The sequence below is a fragment of the Xiphophorus couchianus genome, chromosome 5 (assembly GCF_001444195.1).
Source record: "Xiphophorus couchianus chromosome 5, X_couchianus-1.0, whole genome shotgun sequence".
Lineage (NCBI taxonomy): Eukaryota > Metazoa > Chordata > Actinopteri > Cyprinodontiformes > Poeciliidae > Xiphophorus > Xiphophorus couchianus.
In genome coordinates this window covers 24907364-24932773 of record NC_040232.1, presented here as the reverse complement: position 1 = coordinate 24932773, position 25410 = coordinate 24907364, and the positions used below count along the sequence as shown (strand labels likewise).

The 25410-nt window shown below is 41.9% G+C and overlaps 1 protein-coding gene across 1 annotated transcript; it reads right to left on the bottom strand.

Moving 5' to 3' along the window:
* Positions 1 to 18494: 18494 nt before the first annotated feature.
* Positions 18495 to 25043, bottom strand: prdm13 (PR domain containing 13). The gene is made up of 4 exons (XM_028016539.1): positions 24648 to 25043; positions 23121 to 23252; positions 22864 to 22984; positions 18495 to 20268 (listed from the first exon to the last, which is right to left on the bottom strand). The coding sequence occupies exons 1-4, from the start codon at positions 24813 to 24815 to the stop codon at positions 18776 to 18778; spliced, it is 1914 nt and encodes a 637-aa protein (XP_027872340.1). The 5' UTR covers positions 24816 to 25043; the 3' UTR covers positions 18495 to 18775.
* Between the last annotated feature and the right edge of the window lie 367 nt (positions 25044 to 25410).

The following is a 25410-nucleotide window of genomic DNA, read 5'->3' as shown; positions in this document are numbered from 1 at the left end:
CTTTTAGCAGAATCTCACTTAAAAAAAAGTCCTGAACAATCCCCTGTAAGAACTCCTACCAAAACTGGAATCTGCCTCATTTTGTGGGTTAGTGCTGAAACCTGTTTTTAATACCTCCTACAACAAATTAAGATGTCCGAATATTTTGGGTGTTTGATACTTATGCAACCTCATCAAAAAGACCCAACAACTATCCTGGTACCAACGTTTCCGTTTCAGAGCCAGCCTGGGCTGAACGTATCCCTGCTGGCACCGCGCGCTGCCCTCTGACCTTAAGATCGCCACAGTGGAGCTGGTTCAACGGGCCAGGACCTGTCATCCGCAGGTAGCAAGCAACAATGGCGCTTTCCCCCTGTTGCCTTTGAATGTGTCACTGTGAGAACGGCGTAATCAACCCCGCGTCACCACCAGCTGCTCCTCGCGGGCCGCATTAGAGGAAACAACAAGCGGGGAAGACGCGCCGCTCCAAAGAGAGCAGACAAGTGGTTCAGGAAGACAACAATGCGCTCCTGTTGTCATTTGCAAGTGGAAGTAGGATGATATTGTTCTGGGTTATTTGGCCCGGAGCTCCATCTGCGGCCTCCGCTCAGTGAGGAGACATGGAGCAAAACTTCTCTGGTGGTTTCCAGTTTTGGTCACTCTACAAGTGACTGGTCCTGTACAGATTTATTCTGTTTTGGCTTTTTTTTTTTGTTTGTTTTTTTTTTGGTCACACCAATTTCAGCCAGACTCGACCTGATTAGTGCTGCAAATAACAATTACATTAGAAATCGATTGTCCTACTGATTATCTTTGATGATTAAGCAACCGCCAGGTTTAATTGTATTAATCATAATCTTTTTCTGACTTGCTTTTTGTAAGAGAGAAAGTGACTCTGAATCAGTTGTAATCCACTTTTGTCGAACCAGTGCAAAGAATATTTTCACTGGTCTTGGGAATTATCAGTATAAAGGTTGCCAAACGTGAAACGTTTTTTTTTTTTTTTTTTTTTTTTTGTATAACCCCAAGCTGTGTTTTTTTGTTTTGGAAACTCTACGTTGGACGGCATTTTTACAAAGTCTCTCTGTTGTTCAGAACTCATGAAAACAGACCAGGACCGGGGGCAACAGCGGCCTTCTTTAGATGTCGTTCTGGATTCTACAAGTAAAGTAAACAGAAGTTGCTGTGAGCCATTTCTTATTCTAGCATTCATATCAGATTCCACAGAGTATATCTCAGATCAGGTTTACTCTTTAGGATCATACTCACTACACGCTTCTGACTGCTGCCGATTCTTCAACGAAGCCGTCTTCGCTTTGAATTTCATCTCTGCGTCACACTCCTTCCACAGTCCCGTGCCACCTCTTCCCCTTCACGCCGCTGAAGGGTTCGCGACTACCAGCTGAGGTGGATCGGGACTGTAATATTGGTGGGACGGCTTCTTCACGTCGCGACTTCGAGGCGTAAAGAATGTGTGTGGATCTCGAGAAGAAAGATTGAACTGAAATGGGCTGCTGGAGCAATTTTGTACTATTTCCATTTGTGGATAATGACCCTCAGTGAGATTCACTGAAGACTCAAAGCCGTGGAAATGATTGATAACCCTTCCAAGTCTGATGGATGTCAATCATTTTTGATTAGTTCTGGTTTTCCATTAGATTGGAAAGTTCCCATTTTTGTGGGAACTTTAATCCTACTTCATGTTGTCAGACCGGTTCTGTTTAAGTGTATGGGTCGGGTTACTTTTTCGCACTGGGTCAAGTTGGTTTGGATAGTTTGTTTCTCCTTAAATTAAATTATAATGTAACCTGAACGATGTGATACATTTGTGTAAGAAAAATGACAAAATCTGTACTTTTGCACAGCTCTGTAAGTTTCAGAGAAATATAAATTTTACCTCATATTTTCCTAAAATTGCATTATAAAATTTGAACAAGCTGGTTAAGACAGAGCTTTGAATTTTACCAGCATCTCTTTGGACTGAGGATAACAAAGAAGGCAAAGGTTAACTAGGTAAAAAAAAAAAAGAGAAAGAAAGAACATTTGCCCCATGACCACAAGCGCTTTTGTTGTTCTTCAGAATGAAAATATTTTTCAGCCAAGGGGGCATTTTTGCCAACAATCGGCTGCTGTCCTTTAAAAGCTCAGTCTGAATTTAAATGGAACTTTTCGCCATCATCTCTGACAAAGGACCAGCACCGCTACCTGTATGGAGGAGTTCACGCTTCCCATTTCTCCAAGGTCAAACACATGTCACCCCCCATGTCACAAAAAAATAATAATAATGCAACCTCGCAACACCAGGCTGCTCTAATCGCTCCCAAAGTCAAAAAAACGCACCGAGGCCGTCCGCGGGAAAAGGCAGAGGCGGTGAAACGTCCCACCACCGTCTCCCATATGCGCTCAATTACATTAAATATAGGTGGTAAGATGCATATACCACTCCCTATTCATCTTGTTTGAAGTGCCCTCTCACTAGCACAGATCTCTTCTCATCTCCAGTACCTGTGAATTATACAAAATGATGCATTCGCCATTGATTTTATCCGTCCATGGTAGTCGCTAGTAATCCCATTATAACATGTCTGTTAGTACAATAGGCTGATACGGGCCGAACAAAGGAAGCCTTTCTTTGGCTTCTCAAAGGTAGGCTGTCTTCCAAATTACTTCTTCAGAAGTTAAAAGGCCCACTGCCTAATCAGTCTATTATACCAGGCTAATAGATGACCAGTAATTGCAACTAATAACTTATTACTCATCTACACAAATATTCTAATAGCTTTTATTTGGAAGCCTTTTTTTTTTTCAATGGACATAGTGAGAAGCAAAGGAGGTGGTGGTGGTGGTGGTGGTGGTGGGGCTTTGGGGTGGAGGGAGGGTGGGTTCTATTCAAGAGCCAGGCAGCAACACAAAGAAATACTCCCACAAAGAAAGCTTAGAAAGCAACCTGTAGCATGTTTTTTCTTCTCTTAGCTGGATTAATATCTAGCCGTATTCATGCGGATGTGAAACCTCAGTGTCGTCTTCATCTTCAGAGCTGTCTAGCAGCAAGGCTTTGTTTGGTGCCTGGGCCCCTTTTGAGAAAGCGAGAGACAGCGCGGGGGAATTATAGATAATGTTCTCCATCCGCTCTCCTTTACTCTGCCCCCCCCCCCCCCCCCCCCCCCTGTTCCCCCGTCAGCCTGCTATAGGCCTCAGACACCCAGCTCAGCGGGGACCACCGTGGTGGATACACTGTACCGTACGTGATCTGAGCTACAGCAGCCATTGTGCAGTCCTGGCGGGGCTCGCCGGTGGTAACGCAGTCAACAACAGCGAGTCGGTGACTGGCGTAAAGTAAAACGTGTGCACTTGGCATGGCGGTCACTAGAGCTAGGGAGACATTTCACAACTGCATAGTCACACTTAAGAAAACAAACAAATGAGAAGAGTACATTATTTTTGCTTCCTGTGTTTCGCAGATTAGGAGATACTAAAAATGAGCCTATTACTACTAATGAAAATGCAAAACCACAATAAATACTCTCCATGATTGAATAATTTTGCGTATTTTCAATCCTTTTGTATTTATTTCTGAATTACTTTTTTAGTTTCTATCATCGTGGAGTAACTGTGGTTGACTTGATTTTCAACACTGCTTTAGTTCATTAGATGTTTGTCTCTAGACTTTGACTGGGCCATTGCAACTTTTACTTCCTATTTAAACCGTTGCATTACACATATCCAGCTGTGTTTGGAACCATTGCCGTTGCCAGTATTGGTTAAACTTCAGGTTTTAGACAAACAGGCCGACATCTGACCCTACAATACTTTAATAGAGGAGCTCATTCACCCCAATCTGAAATCGGAGTGAATTTGCAAGGATTTTCAACTCCTTGGAAGAACCTGACAGATTTTCCACAGTAACTTCGTGAACTCGTGCGTTATATCGTCATGTTCTTTTACACCTTTCCACACTGACAACACTTGTTAAAGGTGATGTCTCTCCTACTTTAATATTGTTTTAGCTCGTGGGTGTGGCAAAAATGCTTTGGTCAGACTTGTACTGTTTTATCCAAATACAGATGTAAATATTTTAACTTGTGCTCTATTGTGGAAACAAGCACAATAGTTTTATAGCTTTCCCTATCACAGAAGAACTCAGAGGAAAAGCCAGGAACCAAATACTATGATTTATGGAGTTCTTTATTATTGCTGCAGCTCTGTTGTTTGCTGAGTTCCAAGTCTTGTATGAATGTAGCTTTTCTTAAAGTTTGCTATGTGAAAATAGAGATTAGCTTGTGAACAATATACTGCCGAGTAAAGCTTTTTCTTCCAACTATTTAAACTTTTACAGGCATTTTGCTTCAGAAACAACTCGAATCAAACTGTTTCATTTAGTAACTTGTAACAAAGTGAACTGTCATGCATATACAGATTGACACACAAATCCTACAGCTTACCCTTCACTGTAGCTTAACTCACACCACAGCGCTAAAGCTAGCCCCTAGCCACATTAGGACTAGCCTTTGCTTATAACATAAACAAGAACACGCACAAAAATTTTTCTTTTTTTTTTCTTCAAAGCAAACGATGGGTTTATGCTGCTAGGGCAAAAGTTGCAGAGGTTGTGTTAATGACAAGTTCAGACCAAAGAAGAAGTTGGTTCATTTAAGCTAACATTTCGCCTGCGCGTGTCCTAGCTACAGTACGATCCACGTTCACGTTATGACCAAAGAAACCAAAGTCCATACCGACAGGCAATATTTTACACTGTTTATTATGACTAATGTAATGCAAATATAATTTTCAGTTAAATCTTTTTACAACTTAAGTTATTGTCTTCATGTTGTTGTGACTTAATTATTTTGGAATGCAAATTTAATCTTAAGAAATCCTGCATTTTATCCAAATATAACTTGTGCACTAATCCACATAATGGGTCATTGTTTTCAGCTCACTCTGTGGTATTTCTAATATTAATCAATAGTCGCTTCAACCCATTTTTGGGCTGTGCTGGTTCAGCCAGTAACTCAATCCTGTTTCAAAACTACACACTTTATGAAAATAATCCAAATTGTCTTTTCTTTTTAACACTGTAGTATTCAGAAAGTAACTACAGAAGTAAAGATTTTGAAAGATAGCATTTTACATCTTAATTCATATTATATCTAGAGTTCTGTCTACTAAAATTACATTTTAAAAATGTGTAATTTAGAAAACTGTACCACTCAATTCTGTGTCTTTAATGTTGACTCTGCAAAACAAAGATCCTTACTGGACTGCATCCACGCACGAGAGAAAACATCATTAACAAATATGTATATTAACCTGCCGCACGCACTGAGCCATCAATGGGCAGAGGATAATAGGGGTAGTTAAAGGGGCAGGACGCACAAAAACCCACTGGGAGTATATAGCCTCCACTGATCAATGACCTCATCCAGAGTCACTTTCTCTTTCAAAGGCGGCGAGACCAAAGAGCAGTCAGGCCTTTTTCAACCCCGCAGATAACAAACCAACACCAGACACCCAATAAAGAGACTTCCACTTCATTTAAAAGCAATTAATATTCTTGGCCGGCCGGCGTGATCCCTTTGGTGTGGCAGGTCTGTACACGCCCCCTGCACTGTAATGGAGTTGACTGGTTAACTTTGCGTCTGTGGTCACAGCGTTGGCTGCCCGGGTGAGAGCGATGATGCGCGGTGGGACACTGTGTTTAGATGGGGGGTGAATGGACCCGTCTCACAGCCCACTGCACCCCAATGGAGCCTCCTCATCTCCATCCCTCTGTGTACCGTTCTCCTTTCTCTTTCTCGCTCTCTTTCTGTCTTTGCCACCCTAATTCTCCTCCTCATGTCGTCCTGGGGTCCATATCGGCTTTTGTTTCCTTTTTTTTTCCTCCGTCTTTTTCTCGGAGCGCCGCTGCTTTCAGCGGGAGCAAGGGTTTAAATAGCGCTCCTTTGTGACGGCTGGTAATGGTCGTCTCCAAAGGATGTAAAAGTCAGACTAGAGGGAGCAAATATTTTTTTGTTCCGTCAAAAAGTAGATGGTTAAGCCAAACCTTTGCATTCATACATATGAAATGTTACATAAGACATAATAATAATTAGAAAAAAAAGTTGTAGTGCTGATTTACACTGTAAGTGTTGAAAAAAGGTAAGATCTGAACTACTTCCTTGTGCAAAACTCAATGCCAGATGTGAAGAGGCGTTTTAACCAATGACATGTTTTTCTGGCTTGAATTTGTTTTAGGATTGAAACGTAATTAATCTTAAAAATTCCTTCAAAACATGTAAACAAAATGCATCCAAAGAACTTGACTTGCTTTGATAATATCATCTCAAAATCCATTTAGTGTATCTCTTCTGTCTTTCTTTATCTCTATGGACTTTCTTTTTTTGTTAGTGTTTAGGGGAGCGGTGGGGGGGGGATTACCAGCAGAATTTTCTGGAATGATCACGATGAAAGTTTAACGAATGACAGCAGAAACCTGCAGAGGAGGGGAAGGGAATGTGATGCGGAACCTGGGTAGGAGGAGAAGTGAAAGGAAAAGAAAACTGGTGAGCTGAAATAGAAAAGAAGCGTCAGGGAATGAGAATGGGTGCAAGTGAGGAAATTGGGAGATTGGGAACAGCTGAGGAAGGGAGAACCTGGCAGGCTGAGGGAGTGTGACTATTTAACGCCAAGACGCTGAACTTATGCTGCTTTCCACTTAAATGGGAAATCGGAGCCGGGTGGTTTGACGACCCGCCCGAGGAAACGGCGTTCCAGTTGACAGTCGGAGAAGACGGAATTTTGCCGTGGCGACGCCCAAGCAGACATCGCTTTACCTTCCGTGAGCACACGCCACTTTTAATTTGTTCAGTTCAGAGTCGCTGGCGCTACATGCAGCATAAATCTTAGAGGCACTCTTATGTGTGTCTCGTAAAATAAACCACGGCGCACTATTGTTGATGCGAGGAGAGGCCATATCGAAAGTCTGCCTTGCGAGTCGTAACTGGTTGTTGTCGTAGTTGCAGGAAACATTTTATGATATTTCTCACCTACCCTTACAATCCACAGTTTTAGTTTTTCAGCACAGAGCACAACTTCTGACCAATACAGCACAAAATAAAAATATTAAAGCACTTTACGACCGAGGGGAAGGTTTGCCTTTAAACACCGTGCCTGTCGGGCTGAATTGTAATGACCAGTGCATTAGCAACTGCTGGGTTGTTTAGTAGACTGAAGGTAATTGGAAAATCAATGGTCATCGCTCAACATGTTTAAAGCTTATAATCGAATATGCTTCTTTTTTTTTTTTAATAATCTTCTCAGTAAGCACTTCTTAGATTCTAAACATTAAAGTAGTTATTTTTCAGGCGAATACGTGATACATAACCCAAAGTTACAATTTCTCCCTCCATTATAGAGTCCCATAAACAGATGATCAATACTGACTTCTGTTAGCCTGTAGGCTTCAGTTAAATCCAACCATTTACCCACCATTTATTTGATGAGTGCTTGACCAGTTACGTTTCTTTCTCGTTTGTTTATCAGCTGTAGCATTTGCTTTTTTCCCCCCTCATTTTTCAGTCAAATTAGGAAAAATAGTCATAGTAAAAAGAAATTATATCCTCTGTCATGTCTATTTTATCAATCCGATGAATTAAATAGGAAAAATAGGAAGGCGAATCAATGACCATTATCTTAGATTAGCACACAATCTAAGATAACAAAGTTGGTTTGAATTGTTTTATTTCATGCATGGAAAATAAGAATTAGATATTGTCCTGGGTTTATTTTGGGTCATTTTGTGACCTCTCTGCTGTTTGTGATGAAGTGTTTCAGCTCATTTATTACACTTGCTAAAGGTTTGCCACAGATAACGTTTACATTAGCTTATTACAATCAACAGACCTTACATTCCAGCGGCTCATTGTTCAGTTTGATACAATTTGGTGCTGCTTGCTTTAATTTTCAGCGAATTGTAAACGGATAAAGCTGACTGGACTTGCTAGTTTTACCTGGATACAGTTCAGCATTTACAGCAATAAATTAGCAGAGCGTTCTCATGGCCTTTTGACTTTGCCATGGTCTTTCCTCATAAGAGGTTAGGAAGAGAAATTTATGAGGAAATAAGAACATTTCAACAGTTTGGTCTCAGTTTTTTCAGCAGTTCACAAAGCTTCATTAAATTTACATGACACTGTGGACTTCAGCTGTGCAATTCAGACAACATACATTTTAGAGGTAGTCTATTTCGCAAAACTGCAATGGAAACACTTTTAAAGTAGTTTTAGGATGTTGCGATAAGGTTTTAAGGGCTTATCGCATGAACAAACTTGCTAACGTGCGGTTTTTAACTGTGTTTCTTATTATGTAATAGAAGCACAGCAATTACAAAACTGTTTTTGTTCGACTTTAGCGGAATATCAACAAAGTTTTGCACGCATTTATAATGGAAATGCAGCCAGTGCCATTTATCATTACAGACATACTGTACCTCTTCTTTGATACAAAACAACCTTCCAAGACATGTTTTTTTTCCCCTTTCGCTGCAGCCAATAGTTAATACGGGTTGTTAAAATGAAAATAACGAGAAGCATTATTTTACTGCCATAATTTTTGTTTATGTATTTTTGTTTTCCAATACGTTTATTTTTACATGACTTTCTTTGTGGGAATTTCCAGGTGGGAACTATTATACAGGATGTCGGTTCCGCTGGTGCACATGAAAGAGATGCACCCTATGCTGAAGCATGAGCATGGCAAGCAGAAGCAGAAAAAGGCCAATTTAAGTCAAAAAGGTTTAAAGAATTTTTTACATTATTTGTAAAGATGTCATATATACCTCTAAACAAGGACCAGAGGGGTATGTCTTATATGTTATACATTATTTTATTTTATTTATTTTATTTTACTCTGAAGTTTTTGATGTACTTTAGTTGGATGGTGGTGTAGTATTGTCATTAAGATGCTGTAACACCAAGTCTAAGCTTGTAGTTCCCACATTAATGACAACTTCACTCCAGTAAAATGAACTCTTTAAAAGGTGGACGCGACTTATTCGCTGCCTTATATTTACATTGGCACAAGGCTAAATCTTCGACTTCTTCACATATTACAACCACAACAATCAAAGCGTTTTATGGGGATTTTATGTGGTGGACGGCCGACAATGAAAAATAATGGATGCATTTATAAGTTTATTGTTTCAGAATCTAGTGCAAGTGACCCCAAAATCACCTTATTTGTAAGCAGAACAATGCATTCCTTCCTGTACATCTTTCACAGATGTAATGTTTTGCAGTTCGTCGTGACAAAATGTGGAACAGGTCAGGAGGTATGAAGACTCCTGCGAGGCCCTGTGCTCTCCTGCTCTGCTGTCCTCTGCCTTTCCCACAAAGTGATTTTATTTTGAAGTGCCCGCTCTGTCTGGGGAAGGTTGCCAAAAGGGGAACTCCTCCTTCACATCCACTTTGTCAGACTTCCATCATGACGTCCTCATGATTACATGATGTGTCACAGCGGATGCTCTCAATACCCCCAAAACTTGGACGTACCTGCCTTGGAAAGAAAAAAAAAAAAGCTAGTCAGGTAATCAGACAGCATCCACATGTATTTGTTAGATTTTTTTTTTTTTCTCTGACATGTTACACCTTTAGGTTTGAAGTTTATTCATTGGACCTAGAACTCCGGAGACCCGACTGCTCGGTGTGACAGCTGTAAAATAGAAATTGTAGCGCTTTTCTTTTTGGAAAATGAAAATTCACCCTCATTATTCATGACATCAAACGGGGATCCGGCTCATTTGCAGCTGAATGTGGGCGACGGCGGCCTGTTTAACATGTGCTTGTGTCGCAGAGGTGGCGGAGGGACGGAGGAGGAGAAGGCACCAGTGGGCCGCAGCTGGTGTGCCACAGTGTAAACCTCCTACCTGCTGCTAACCCGACTGACGGACAGGCTGGGTGATAATCTGGGATTAATAGTACAAGCCTGAGCGGTGGGCTGAGATTTTTTCTGTATCTGTCCATCTTTCTAATTACAACTTGTGTCCTTCCCTCAGTTGCCTGTCCGCCTACAGCAATGTGCATGCATGCCGACATGCATCCTCCTCGTAGCTTTTTTTCTTCTCGTATCTGTGCGCTTCATCCCTCTACTTTGCTCTGCGAAACCAGCTGCATGTGTTTACTCTACCTGACTTTACCTGCTCCGAGACAACCAGGCCGCCAGTGGAGCTGCCGTCACTTTAAATCCGCTCTCTCCGTCTGTCCAGGGCCGTGCGCACGTCAAGTCATTTGTTCCATCTCTTCCGACCTCAATCCGACCAGTTGTGCACGTTGACTTTACCTGCACAGATTTCACGGTCTACCTGTTCCAGAGGAGCGGGGGGCCCCGCCGGCCGTGAAGCGGTCTGGAAACGTCAACGTTGTCCGAGTCGAAACCGGCTGAGTGATTGAGACAAGCTCTCACGGCCTGTTTCCCCAAAGACGTCCTGTTGTTTCATCGGCCATGCTTGATCTCATTCTGCTTTGATCCGGTTCAACAACCCCCCTCCTCCCCTGCACACTAGCGAGGTTCGATGCCACCGATTTCCTTCACGCCGAGTAAAATTCTGGCTGGTATCGCCGACACCGATCCAATACTGATACAAGCCAATCAAATCCAGATAATGTGTCTGGTAAATCTGAAAAGAAGTGTTGCCGTTTTCTAATCCAGCGTAACTCAAATTTAAATTGTTGTGAAATTTAGATATTTATTTCCATTGAGTAACTTCACACCTCTCTTACAAATCGTGCACTTGCGCAGGCGGATGGAAAAAGTAGCTCCCCACCAACCAAACAATTTGTACGAGATCTCAACATTTCAGTTTCTTTCCGCTGTATTTTTGTGAATGCCATACATTACCTCAAATAACCAAAGCATCAAAATCATCAACATTTTGATTTGAGAATCGACGTCGGAGCATAAAGAGCTGGTATAGGAAGTATCGATATTTCAGTATCTACCTCAGACACTCAAAGGCTGATTTAGAGGTTAGCTAGAAAGTCATATTTCTGGATTGTAGGCAGAAGTGAAAGTACCAGGAGAGGAGTCATGCGCACACAGTGAAATGAGTCTGAAATGGCGCTCAGAAGGGAAGGAGCCATTATTTTAAAATCAAGTTTGTGCCAAGGCGAAGAGACCTTATGTTTGTTGATATGTCCTGTAGTCTGATGTTCTTTCTGATGTCAGCGTTTGACCATCATAAACCTTAGGAAGAAAAGGGGAGGAGCTTAAGAACACAATCCATATAGTGAAGCAGAAAGGTTGGCACGAGATACGACAATGACCCTTAATATTCGATCAAGGTTCACAAATGTAATGTTTCAAATCCACAAATCTGACTCAGTTCCACCAGTTCTGTCAGGAATGAGCCAAAATTCCCCCAAACTATTGTGGAAAGTTTGTCAAAAGACAACTACACGACATTTCTGAATTTAATAGTATATATAATAGAATCCTTTGAAAAATCTTTCTCTCAGTATTCTGGCATTGGATAACTGAAATAATTTTGATAACTGACCTAACACAGGAAACCTTATTCTGATTTACAATTGGGCATTAAAAGAAAAAGTTGAAGATGTTATACGGTGTAGGTTAATGTCTGGTTTCAGGTGTAATTGCGTGGCATGATAAACACTTTCTCGTCGCACTTTCGAAAAATCCGAACCGTTTTTGTGCTTTCGAAACACTTTAGATGTGGCAATTTGTGGCTGAAAGCCGAAGTTTTATGTTTTCAATCCTTTTCTGTTTTTTTTTTTGTTTTTTTTTAATTAACATCCTCAAAGATGTTTCGGAATTTTCTCTTTAAACACAAATAGTCGGCGGGGAATAAAGAAAGCGTGCTTTCATTCGTTTCAAATGGCTCTCCCATTCACCGTCCCTTACTGTCCAAACATTCACACAAAGACCCAAAGTCACTCGAGATGTGCTGCCGGTCGTCTTATTGTGACCGATTTCGACATCCATCTGTCCGCCTCCAAAAGAGAAATTAACCGATTCGCGCGTAACATCGAGTTGGTGTCAAAAGAAATTGTTGAACATCAAAACTTCTTCCCCTTGTCTATATTTCAAATGCTTTTTTTTTTCCTTTTATTGTTTTGATTTCACAAAGAAGCTCATGAAAGACGGTACAGTTAAACATGCGGGGGGGGGGAAAATGTCTTCTAAGGTTCAGCCTTCTTGTGCGTACTGCGTACCGATGTGTTTTATGTGAAGAAGGCGAGGAAAAAAGGGCACAAAACATCTGACCTGCAACTATTCATCATTACCATATTATTATATCCAACATTACCTCTCTTCTTCTTTCAAGTCTACAGATTCTCTGTCCTTGCTGTGGCTTTCTTCTTATTTTAGTCTCTACAGATCCTCAGCGCTGCGGATTGCTTTATCGGCTCTCGGTTTAGAAAAGCTCTGGGTTTGAATGAATATTTTATGAAAAAAAACACCAAGATTTCCGATTTCCTTTTACAACGGACTAAGACCATGTCAGTATTTCACATTCATTTCTTTCAAACCGTGCAGGGATGTCGCCCTGTCCTTGTCAACGCACTCGATAATGGCTGCACTTGTCCGGTTCCCCGATGTGATCGTGAAGAAAAGGTCGCCTTTATCACGTGTGACCTTGGGTGCGGTTTTTGTAATGTGTGGAGAACCTTAAATCCTCTTTTTACCAGATCACACAGATAAGTTTGTAAAAAATTACAAACTTAATTTGCAAATTAGATACAGTTTATCGAGTTCACAAATGCCTATGGGGAAAAAATAGTCAGTTTATTTATTGTACAAAAAATCACCACACTAAAAGTAAGAGTCTATGCTGGCCCTGGAAACCTTATAGCTGAAAAACATAGTTAAAACCCAATTAAATAAACTTAGACTGCTTGGGGGAGGAATAATGATAAGGAAAACACAAATATAACTAAATGCACCCAAGTGTTCCCCAACAAAAACGCACTCACACAAAAATCCCTGGTGAATACAGCAAAGAAAAGAAAAACTCCCCTTTCCACTAGCCTCCTCAAGCTAAATAAAACAGCTTGGGACCCGGGGACAGAATAGGCCTTTAAAAAAAACAAGCCAGAGGGCTAGACAATAGAAACTCCTCTTCCATATACAAAACCAAAAAAAGAAATACTTTTAATCAATAACTATCCAAAAAAGAAATTCTAAACTAAAACAAAAACTGAAGTTGAAACAGTAGCAGGTCAACCTACACACAAAAGAGAAGTTAGACAAGCACCTTAAGTAGCCAGATGATAATAAGAAACTGCCTTTGCCTCCTCTAAAGTGAAACCAGTCAACGGCTCTCTAGATATGTTACCTACAACAATCAAGTGGAGGAATCAGAAATAATTCTAACCCGCCTCACGCTCAGTGTCAAACATACCTCTGCACGAATCATCAGCCTGGGATCTACCAGCTGTTAAATGTAAATGCTGATTGCCTGTCTCCCTAACAAACCAGCTGCGCTCTGTCACAGCGTCTTCCATATATGGGCAAGAGGAAGAGTACGCAGCACCATACATCCGGGACAAGATGCCCCGGCTGCACACTTCTAATCTGCTGCTTGGTGAGAAGTAGAAAGAAGTTGAAAAGAATTCCTCAATCAAGAAAGTCGTATATTAAAAAAAAAATAATAATAATCATAGTAAAAGACCGCTGCATGTGCAAGTCGGCCTGACGGGGTTTTTCTGCCAATGAAGTTAGGTTTTTGATTGGGGTGAGAGTCAAACTCCTTTTTTTTTTTTTGATGCCCTGCAGTGTTCCCACTAATGAACAGCACTAATTGATTGAAACCGCTGGTGGGCGGGGTGTGTGGAAGAGTTTGACTGCAAACAGCGTCTGGACCTGATCCAGGAAGATGGCGGCTCCCACAGAGATGGAGAGTTCCCAAAGTGTTCGGCGGGGAAGGGGAGACTATCACAACTCGGAGCGTTTGAAGCCTGCCAAGCATGAAAACACTTTTTTGCAAAATTACAATCATTCTTGTGTTGCTGTCAATTAAAAATGATGCTGGGCGTTCTGTTGGACGCTCTCAGGTGTTTACAGAGAGAGGAAACACAATGAAGGCCATCTTTTGGTGCTGTACTGTCGTCCCGCCTCTTTGACATCTTCACATCTTTAAACTTGTGGCATGGTTAAGGCTATTCATCCGGAAACGCGTTAATGTTGCATAATGCACATTAATCGCATGACCTGTTTTGACCTAACAGCCTCTCTCCTGCAGAGGGTCACTTACTTCACAGCAGCGTGTTACACGGTCTTGTACTGCGGTCAGCGATATAGAGTCGCAAACGCAATAGAAAAGATGAGCGGGGAGAGTCAGTCTGGTGTGTTGAGCAGCAAATTTCACTTTAAAAATCACCGCAATGGACTTTGGATAAAAACCAACGTAACATGTACTAATTGCAACGATGAGTTACTGAAGCACAAAGAGCTCGTTTCTAATGTTTGAAACAAAATGACTTCTTTTAAACTATCCTAAATATGAAAACCTGGAATACCAAGAATCTCACGACATGTTGCTCTTGGGACAACAAAACCTTTTCTTAAACAACGTGCATATTTACATTTCGAACTTAGAACATTACGCATAGTGATTAATCACAGCACTAGAGTGCAATTAATCTGATTACATTTTTTTTAATCGATTGACAGCACTAATTAGAATTCAACGCCCTTTACCCTGTTATGCCGAGACGTCACCGAATCAGCAATTATGAGTCTAACATCTCAGTGTAAATGCAGGTGTTCTATGAAAGGCCTCCGTTGGAGAACATTGGAGGATAAACAGCACGATGAAGATCAAAGAACACAGCAAACGGGTCAGGGAGTAAGTCCTGCATAGAAGCTTAAAGCTTTGATCATCTTACAAAGCAATGCTTAATTTATGATTTGAAAATGCAAAAAGTGACAAGACATGGCAGTGTAATTTACCTGACAGGTCAGCAAGGGACAGAAGGGTATGAAGCAGAAAAGAAGTCAAAAGGCTGGTGGTAGTTCCAGGAGAACTGCAGACATTCACACCTCAGGTGGGAGGATCAGGCAACAGGTGAACTATTAGTCATGCAGTCCGCAAACCGGATCTTGGTGGAACATTGGCAAGAAGAGAACCACTGCTAGTAAAAAGCAATCACACATTCTGTCTTCAGATTCAAGTCATCAAGGGCAATGGTTCTCCAAACCAGAGTATCTCGGCCCTCCGTTCTTTATGTTTTAGATGTTTCCCTGCTCCAGCATATCCAGTCCAAACCCTGCACCCATTTATTCGGAAGCAGGGAAACACCCAAATCACGACACTGAGTCCTGAAGACTATACGGTGGAGAGCAGCTGACACAGGAAACGTGTGAAAAACGATGTTCTTCTACAGTTTGGTCTACATGTAAAACGCTTTGTTTGGTGGAAAACTAACAGTGCACAATGTCATGATGTCCCTATAGGGCAAAACATGATGAAGGCAGCATCACCATGTTTAGACACTACAGCTGATGTGTCTTGCTCAGGTTTGGTTTCAGCCGTCCTTACTTTGGCCGTGTCTCTGAGCTCCAGCAGTTACGGAATATTACAGAACTGGAAGATAATGGCGTCACGCTTACTTCTTCGCATATCCAGAATAGATATGTCGACTAAATTCCAACAATGCAATATAGTAGACATATACAGTATATGTCTACTATATTGCAGCTCATTTGCATCTTGTTTTCTCAGCACGTTTCTTGTGACCCTGTTGATTATTTAAAATAAAACAATAAAAAAAAAGTTCTTTGCTTGCACCCCAACATTTTAACAAGAGTGCAGCATCCCTCTGAGAGACTTTTGAGCATTCTTGACTTTTCATAGTCAGTCGAATCTCTTTTTGGACCATTTTTCCTAAAGAAAAGAAACTGCCACATATGCCCACCTTGACAAAGGGCGCTGGTGTCCTGTGTCAAGGTGCTGGTCCTCGAGGGCCGGCATCCTGCATGTTTTAGTTCTCTCCCTGGTTTAACGCACCTGGATCCAATGATGGCTCATCAGAAGAAGAACACTGACATGCTGAAAATGTTGTTACTACCACCAGGGAGGGAACTAAAACATGGAGGATGCCGGCCCTCCGGACCGAATTTGGGCAGCCCTGACATAGGGTGTTGACATCCTAAGGTCATTCCACAGATACGCATCACCTGCCATTAAAACCATTAGGAATTCAAGTTTATCCAGGTTGGAGTTATAAAATACGCCTGATAATAAGGATATGGTCAAAACACTCACTTGCCTAATGATTTTGCACACAGTGATATGAATTTTTCTTACCTACTCAAAAATACGCTAAGCAAGCAATATTTTAATTCAACAAATAGAGATTTTTATTTTTATTTTTTTCTAAAGGGATGTGTGAGAAATTGCTGACCCAAAGCTCAAATTTGTTTTGAGCTTTGGGTAAGTGTCTTTCATTATTTTTTTCCTTTGTTCATATTGGTTGTTTTCTACTTGTATTTTTGGACATTTGGAGGACCATCTCGGACATCGGCTCTTGGCTTTCTTATGTTTTTATCCTTGACGATGACACCTAACTGTGGTCTTAAAGTCCAAATGTTTCACTCAGTTGTGCTATAACAAAAAATAACAATACAATTCAGTTGAAATAATTTTTTTTCTGCTTTATTAAGGCTTCCAATTTTCAAATAATGTTGAGCTTGATTTTTTTTTTAATCTATTTTCAGCAGTAAGAACAAAATTTGTTGTTTCCTTTGGAAACATCTTGCTGTATTAAGCCAAGTGCAATGCTTTACTTAAAAGCATATTTGGGTGCACCAAAGTCTGCTTTTTTGAATCAAAAAATCACTGGACAAATGTGATCTTATACACTATGAAAATAAACAGAATGCAAAAAGGTGGTTAGCGAAACATATATTTTGTGTTGTGTATCATATTTTCCATTGCAAGAATTGTAAAGTATTCATTTTTGCCCTAATTAAAAATAAATTTAAAAAATCTCCATCTGCACTTATGAACTGCTAGAGGAGCTGGAATCAATAAGGTCTAAATATCCACCCTAGATTTTACATTTGTGATGCAATATCTTCGCTTTTTCTGTTTTACAATTCTTTGCCGTGTTTTATTTTAATAATGTAATTCTATGGTTCCGGTAACAATGTCCTTTATATAGCAAACTAATAGTTTGTATTCATTTTTAATTTTATTTTTTTTTATCTTGCACAGTTTTTATTCATTTCATACATTATTCTTAAGTAAAAAATAAAAAAAGCAGTAGCTAAAATGTCTGCTTAACATTATTGCATATGCAGTTATCCAAAAGTACTAAATTATGATCTGAACAGTTATTTTGATCTCAGACAGCAGATTTTTTTTTGGATTATTGTATAATAATTGAATAAATTCTGTTTATATAAAGGATTATATTTAAAATATATATATATTAATATTAAATGACAGAGTGGGGAAAAAAATCATTTTGTATTTTTTGTGAGTACGGTAGGAAAAAATGATGCAGTGCAGTGTCACAGCTTCAGATGAGCAACAATTTTCCAACTGAAGCCAAAGCTCAGAGTGACTGATTAGGATTTATGATTGTGTCAAGATTTGCGGACTATTAAAAAATTCTGGGGAAAGAAAAAAAAAATGTGGCAAACTAAACTAAACTTTAAAAAAAAAAAAAAACGCATTTCTTCAAATCTGGTTGGAAAAATTCGTCTCGTTTGACATAAAAGGAGCACTTCATACACACTTTTATTCTTCAAGTTTAATTTATTCCAACGGGGGGGGGAAAAACATCCATTTAATAATTAGGAGTATATTACTGTCCTCTTAGACAAACGGCACGTATAAACACACATACACAACTTCTCCAGCGGAATGCGAAATATCATCTTCTTCTTCTTCATTTACAGCTTCTTTACATTTTGTTTGACTGCAAACAATAGCTAAAAAAAAATGTTTTCTTTCTCTGGCAATAAATCCTTAAGTAAACCGGAAGCGGCATCTTTGCTTCCGTAAAGAAGAACAGGGTCGAGGGGGGGAAAAGTGCAAATTGAAGTACGCGGTCAAGTTCGGAAAGAGATGGGGTCGGGAAATTACTTTTGCAACTGAGCAGTGGAGATGGTTTGTATTTAAACTGCAAAATGGAAAATTCGAGTAAGATTCACAATACGAAAAAAATATTATTATTTTTTAAAGCTGGGAGTCGCACTGATTTCCTGAACACATGACTGTGGACTTTATCCAGATTACTTTTTCCTCAGCAAGGATAAAAAAGAGCAAACTTTACAAATATGTCTTAGTCAACCTTGGCAGGGTTTTTGTTGTTGTTGTTGTTGTTGTTGTTTTTATTTTGCGGCTTGAAATAAAAAAATTAAATTTAAAATTTAAAAAAACCGAAACATCTGTTACTGATTGCTGTTTGTTTTGCGCGCAGGTGGATTCAGCGTCTGTCTGCCCGAAAAAACAATGTTTTTGTTTCGATTTTTTTTTTTTTTTTTTTTTTTTTAAGTGATTATTCGTCAAAGTAAATAAAACAGAACGGCTGCGGCATTAAGCTGCTGCTTTTTTAATTATTAATATTTGATACTTGTTTTATTGTGAGAAGCCTACATGGATTCCAGAAACAACCGAGAGTGATAAATACACATTTTTAAATTAAGAAAAAACTTGGATCTTTTATTTAAATTTTTTTTTTCCCCATATGTAACGGAAAAATAACGATCAAGAAGTGACATTTCTTTTGCAGATATTATTTCATGCAACACCAATGGGTGGGGGATCGGGGTTGGGGGGGGGGGGGTCCCATTAAATCGTCTCTGACAAAACTAAGTCATTGTTTTTGCTCGATTCCTGGTCGCTCTGGTCGTCGGTGAAGCACACGTCCACGTCGCTGTCGTTGTCGCTCTTGTGATCGGCGTCGTCGAACGGGCCGCCCGGTTTGTCGTCCAGCTTCTTCAGAGTCTGTCCGGGGTGCCTGGACTTCACGTGCCGCTCCAGGTCCCGCCTCCGCACGAGCACCTTCCCGCAAAAGTCGCACCTGTAGGGCGTGTTGCCCTCCGCGTGCAGCCGGATGTGCTTGTTCAGGTTGCTCGGGTCTCCAAAGGGCCTGAAGCACACTTTGCATTTGAGAGGCTTGTACCCCGTGTGAGTCCTCATGTGGATCTTCAGGCCGTACTTCCGGGAGTACAGCTTCCCGCAGTAGAGACACAAGTGGCCCTTCTTGGGTTTGCCCGAGCCGGTGGAGCCGGTGCTCCCGGCGGGCACCGAGTCCAGCCGAGCCCGACTCTTGTCCGAGCTGATCTCCGATAGCTGCTGCGTGTGCATGGCGATCTCCCGGTCGATGTTCGTGATGGAGCCCAGGTCCTGGCTCAGCTGGGGGGCGCCAAAGTAGGGCACGGAGTCCGGGTACTTGAGGAGGTTGCTGAAGTGGAATTTGAGCGGGTAATAGGGGGAGCTGTACAGGAGCTCCCCGTTGTAGACGGTGAAGGGCATCAGCGGGATGTTGCAGTCTCCGCCGTACGTCTTCACGCCGTCGAAGTGCGGAAGTGAGAACCTTTCAAAGTGCAGGCCGGGGGGCATTTGCGGGTACCGGGAGGGGGACAACCCGGTGTGTATTCGACTCTCGACGTGCTTGAAAGCCGACGTTTCCTCCACGTGCGGCAGCAGTGGGAACCCCCGGATGGGATTCCCGCACTGTACCATCGGAGACGTGGAGTCCACGATGGTGGACGCGAACTTTGGAGGGTGGCTCCCAGCCCCATTAAGGGCCTCGCCCAGGTTGCGGATTGGCTTCATGTTCCCAATGAGTTTACTGAATCCGAGGCCGCTCAGCTTGCCGCCGGCCTCCTCTCTGGACGCCTCTGCGCCCGGGACTTTAGAGACGCCCGTCGGCTTGAAAGCGGAGCGCACGCCCGGATGGAAACCCATGCTACCCAGCACTGAAGACGCGGCTCCCAGTCCGAGCAGGTGTCCCTGGCTCCTGGCCGACGCGACGCTCATGTCGAGGGCCCGGTCCTGCTCCTCGGCGCTGCTTTTCTTCGACAGTCCGCCTTTGTTGCTCGGGAAGGGCGAGGCGGACACCGCCCGCCGGTTAGAGTCCGAGGAGTTGCTGTGGCCGGAGGTGTTGGGGATGTCTCCGGACTTGGGCGACCTGCTGAAGGACTCGGTACCTCTGGCCTGCTCGCCGCTCACGAACCCCCGCCCGTTGCTCAGAGCGCAGTGGAAGTGGACGTGGGCCTTGAGGGTGTTGGGGTATTTGAATATTCTCCAGCAGTACCAGCAGATGTAACGCTCCTCACCTGTGGAGGGAAAAACATCACATTGACGACAAGGTCACCGCAGGTCCAACAAGACAAAGTGGAGACTCTGAAATATGTTTACAGCACATCCGATGCACAACAGAGGCCTGTGTGAAGGGCGCAGAACTTCACATAGAGAATCTTAAAACATTACATTTATAAACGGTTTTTTTTTCAGTATGAATTTTAAAAGTTTTTCCACTTTAAAATGTAAATTTTAAAAATGCTTTTAAGAAACTGACAGATGTTCTGCAGGGAGAACTCTTCACTTTGGTTGTTATGTCAACCAGTGGCAATTTTGTATGTGGAACCTATGGCTCTCTGCCTTGGGAGGAACGATAAAGGGGGCGACAGAACAGTTGTTACACCTTTTTTTCTATTGTTTCATTGCTTTTCCAGTCAAAGTAAGGAAGCGTCCCAGCGTGCGTTGTACAGTGGTGATAAAATGTGACTGCGTTGACTTATAGCGCTGAAACTGGTTTTCAATTTGAAAAGCCTTATGCTGTCAAATTAAAGGGAATGTTGTTTTTTTTCTGTTTTAGAGTTTCCAGAGTAAATTTGTTCCTAATCTAAAATACTCAGACCGATCCAACCTGAACTGGACCATTTCACGCTGACAGGAGATTTCTTAGGATAACAACAAACGCTGATTTTATTCCATGCACACTGTGACTGCAAAACATTAAAATAACTGAATAAATGATACATTTATTTAATTAGTGAGCACAGCTCAGCAAACTTGACCACTCTTCACCTAATCTACTGAGTTTGTACTGACTCAGACATAATCAGATCAAAAGGGTAAATGAGAAAAATCTGGAATTTCATTTATTAAAACACATAAAATTATTAATATTAAGGCTGAAGAAAATCATGTGAATTTATTTACTTATTCGTTTTTTTAGTTTAGGTTTGCCTTGTTTGTTTGTGTGTTAAATGCTATTTAAATGACATAAGCATTAGGGTTGGTGGCTTCTGCTCTGGCCCCACAAATTGTTTGGACTGGCTTTGCTGCGTAATTCAGCTTTCAAATAAAAAATAATCCGAGGGTAAATTTCTAGCTGTTTTGTTTACCTGTGAAACATTACAGCTCGCCAGAAATATTATCAATAAATCACTACATGATCAGAGTGACTGAAAAGCAAAAAGATTTCCACCCCCGCGCTGCGCACCATGGGTAACGAAATCCGCTCCTAAGATCTGGTGCCAAATGGTAATAGACTCCGGGAGCCATTCTAATGGCCCCCAGTCGGGCACTCAAAAGATAATATAGATGTAATGATTTTGTAATCCTCATACGGGCCATTGTTTATGATCACCATCAAAAGGGCAAACGCCCCTGCCCAATCTGGCGCTCCGGAGCCGGGACCCATTGAACGCGAGCCCTCTCCCTCTCTGCGCGCTTTCCCGTGGAAGTGACAGCAGCTGTTGCTTGAAATCGCAAGTCTCCAGAAACAATGGCGCAGGCCCATCTGTTGACGCCTCAATAATGGGGCAGGGGAGGAGGGGTTGGAGGTGGGGAGGGGGGAGTGACCGCGTACGTCCAGGAGCGCACACACGGTGCGCGCTGCGCCAGAGAATCCGGGCAGTATACACCCGACATAAAAGTTCGGCATTCATTAGGCCACAATACCTTAACGCAGCCACCTAATTCAGCGTGAAGCACTTGTTTTTGAATACATGACTATTAACGACGGGGTGACATTCGTTAACCTCCGACTGAATCGCTTCTTCCTCGACGCTCACCGAGGCTCGTCGGTTTCTGCGTTTAATTGCTGTTTATTATTATTATTATTATTATTATTATTATTTATTATTATTATTATTCAAGCACTGTATTTACATCGCCACAATTTTTGCATTTTTCTTCTTTTTTTTTTCCTATACTGACTGACATCATATCAGGTTTTTGGTTTGTTTTGAACAAAGAGGGATTTCCCAGCTCGGAACAATACGTGTCATTTTCTGATGAAGGAATTTCCATGGAAGTATCTGTAGATAATCTGCTCTGTAATAGGATTAGGCTCTGATGAGGCGCTAATCCCCCAAGCGCAAACATCGGATTATTAGTATTAACAGGCCGAACAAGAGGATTAACCACATTGGCTGATTCTCAAATCCCCGTTTATTATTATTATTATTATTATTATTATTATTATTTGTCGTTGTTTTTAGCGTAGTTCACTGTGGAACACAGGTGGATCATATCATGGTGCATCGAAATATACCCTCTGTTTGGACGGGATTTTTTATTTTTTTCATTCTTTGCGAGCAATTTAGTTTCTTATTTTTCGATTTGAAACTGTTTTTTTGTTGTTGTTGTTTTTTCCTTTTTTTAAAATTTTGCTCAATCAGCGAATGTTGGTCATTTATGCTCTCATTAAATTATTAACCACAATAAATGAATGGAAAATTAAGAAAAATGGACGCCATTCATGACCTGCTCTTGGCAATAAAACGACAACATTCGATCACTGACTAATTGCGCAATGACGCGAAATACTAAAGACGGTATTATTATTTCTTGTTATTGCGTAAAATATATATGCATGCAATGTTAACTTAATTATATTGCGCATTATCTGTCTCGCTCACCTTTTTCGTCGTGCGTGGGAGTGGCCGTGGTGGGGATGTCGTACCACTGGGCGAGAGGGTTGGAGTACCACACACTCAGCTCCTCTCCCGCTGGGATTTCTCTCAGGACTCGGTAGAAAATCTTAATAAAAATAATACAAATAAAAAAAAATGTTCCCTCTCTCTCTCTTTTTTAATGTGTCTTTATTCCCACTTAAAATCCACAGAGTAAAGTGGGACGTCGTGGCATAAAAAAAAATAATAATAAAAAAATTCACCTGTCCGCCAGGTAAGTCCGACACCGCCTCCAGGTTTTGCTCCTGGCTGTTCCTGGCGGCGCGGATGAATCCGATCCAATCGGGCACAGGACAGCCCGACTCGTCCACGAACTCTCCGCGCAGCAAACGCATCTGAGCCACGGAGAGGGAGAAACAAAGTTGGGCAAATCCGAAAACACTAAAAAAAAAAAAAAGGAAAGAAAAGGCCGAAACAAGATCTCACCCGAATGGAACCTAAACGAAAACTTGATTTGTTTCTATTTATTGATTTATTTATTTCTTTTCTTTTCTCTTCAAGATCACCTAAACCACCTTTTTATTTAGGATGTTTGTACCAGAATTTTATCTAGCACGTCTTTTTTTTTCTTTTTCTTTTTTTTTTGGCGGGGGGCGGGGGGGCAAATATCGCGAGTTTCTGTTTGCAGTCGGACGTGGAGGTGTTGCGGCCGCTGTTGGGAGCAAAGCGCGCTTAACGCGTCTTTTATCCGCTCTGCTGATAATGTCCTATAAAGAGAGCGGCGAACGGGCCTAATTGACTTGATATGGGAAACGAATTTGAAGAGTGTCAGAGCGTTTCTAAACTGTTCTAGGAGATTAGGGATCGAGGCGTGACATTTGACACAGACATTGCACCTGATGATCGCCCCCCTCCCCCTCCCACCCCCGCCCTCTCCTCGCTGGGCCCCCCGGGGCCACGCATTTAGACGCATCAATCAGAACCGCTGACAGCATTCTGCGATTAAAAAAAAACAAAAAAAAAAACCAAACAAACAAACAAACAACAACAAAACACTCGTTTTGAATCGCAAAATAAAGGCGAGGTTTTTTTTTTAAAATTGAAAATTGCACTTTTTTTTAATAGAAAATAGTTCCTTGTATTTTTTTTTTTTTAACTATCAAATATTTTTGTCAACATTTCAATAAAAAAAAAGAAAATCTATATTTTTAACGCAATGCATGTGGACGCAGATGAATAACGCACAGCAGCTTATTGTTGTTTCTTTTTCTTTCTTTTTTTAGCATTTTTTCCGCTTAACAGTTTTTCGCCGCCTGCAGGCGGAGGCCCGACCCGGACACGCTGGCATCTTTCCATGGCCGGATCCCATTAACAGTAAACGGCTCATCGGAATAACAGGCCCGGCAGGCTGGGGAAACGTGAGGGCGCACACCCCGGGTCTGCCCATTAGGCCGGTTAAGCTGACAAGTCGGCCACTAATGGAACTCAATTATTTCTAACCTGACAGGCCAAAGCAATTAATAAATCGCGGCTCAATAAAGTTTGACAAGTCAGTTTAAAAAAGAAAGAAAGGATACATTTTATTTTTTTTTATCTGTCATTTTGAACAGATAAAAATATAAACTGAAACGTCTAATATGTAATTTTTTAAACGGCAGCTATATACATAGAAATAAATAATACTGTATAATATCTTTAAAAAAAAAATATATATATATATAGGCTATATAAAAACGACAATTTGAAACCTTAACTTTACAAATATGCACATTGAGGGTTTTCCGGCTTACTTTTTTTTTCGGTCCGACGTCCTTGCGGTCCGACAGGTACTTCCCCAGCTTGAAGACGCCCGGTACCGGCCCTATCCGGAGCCCGGCCGGGACGCTGCAGTCCGCAAACACACTGACGGTGGTGGACGCCCGGGTGGCTTGCATGGCGCGGGGTGAGATCAGAACCATGAAGACTGATGGAGACCCGAATGCGAGAGAGCGCGCGCATGCAAGGGACGGGAGGAAGAGGAGGAGGAGGAGGAGGAGGAGGAAGAAGAAGAAGAGGAGGAAGATGATGAGGACAGGCCGATGTCCGCCCTCAAAGTGACGCGGTGGCGTTATGGTCTCCGACTTTTCTAGTAATGGAGCACACCCCGGACACCCCTCTCTGCACACCCACACACCAATACACACACACACACACACTCAAGAGTATCTGAGGATGCAATGGGAAGAAGAACAGAGTGGGTGCTGCAGAGAGGTGATGCTGGTTTGCGTGGGGGGTTGGCGCAGCGGGGGCGGGGGGAGCGCCCCTGAGTTTGCAGCAGCGGTGAGAAGGTGTGTGTGGCGTGTGTGTGTATGTGTGTGTGCTTGTGTGAGTGAGTGTGAGAGAGTTGGGCTCTCCCAGCAGCTGTGTGCAGAGGGGAAAACGCGCCGGGCCTGCGCTCACATGGAGACTTTCCCTCACTCCGCCTCATAATGAATTGCTCCCAAAACGGTCAAGAGACACAAAAGAGCCCGGCGACCCTTCCCATCCCCGAAACCCAATTTGTCAAGGCCAGAG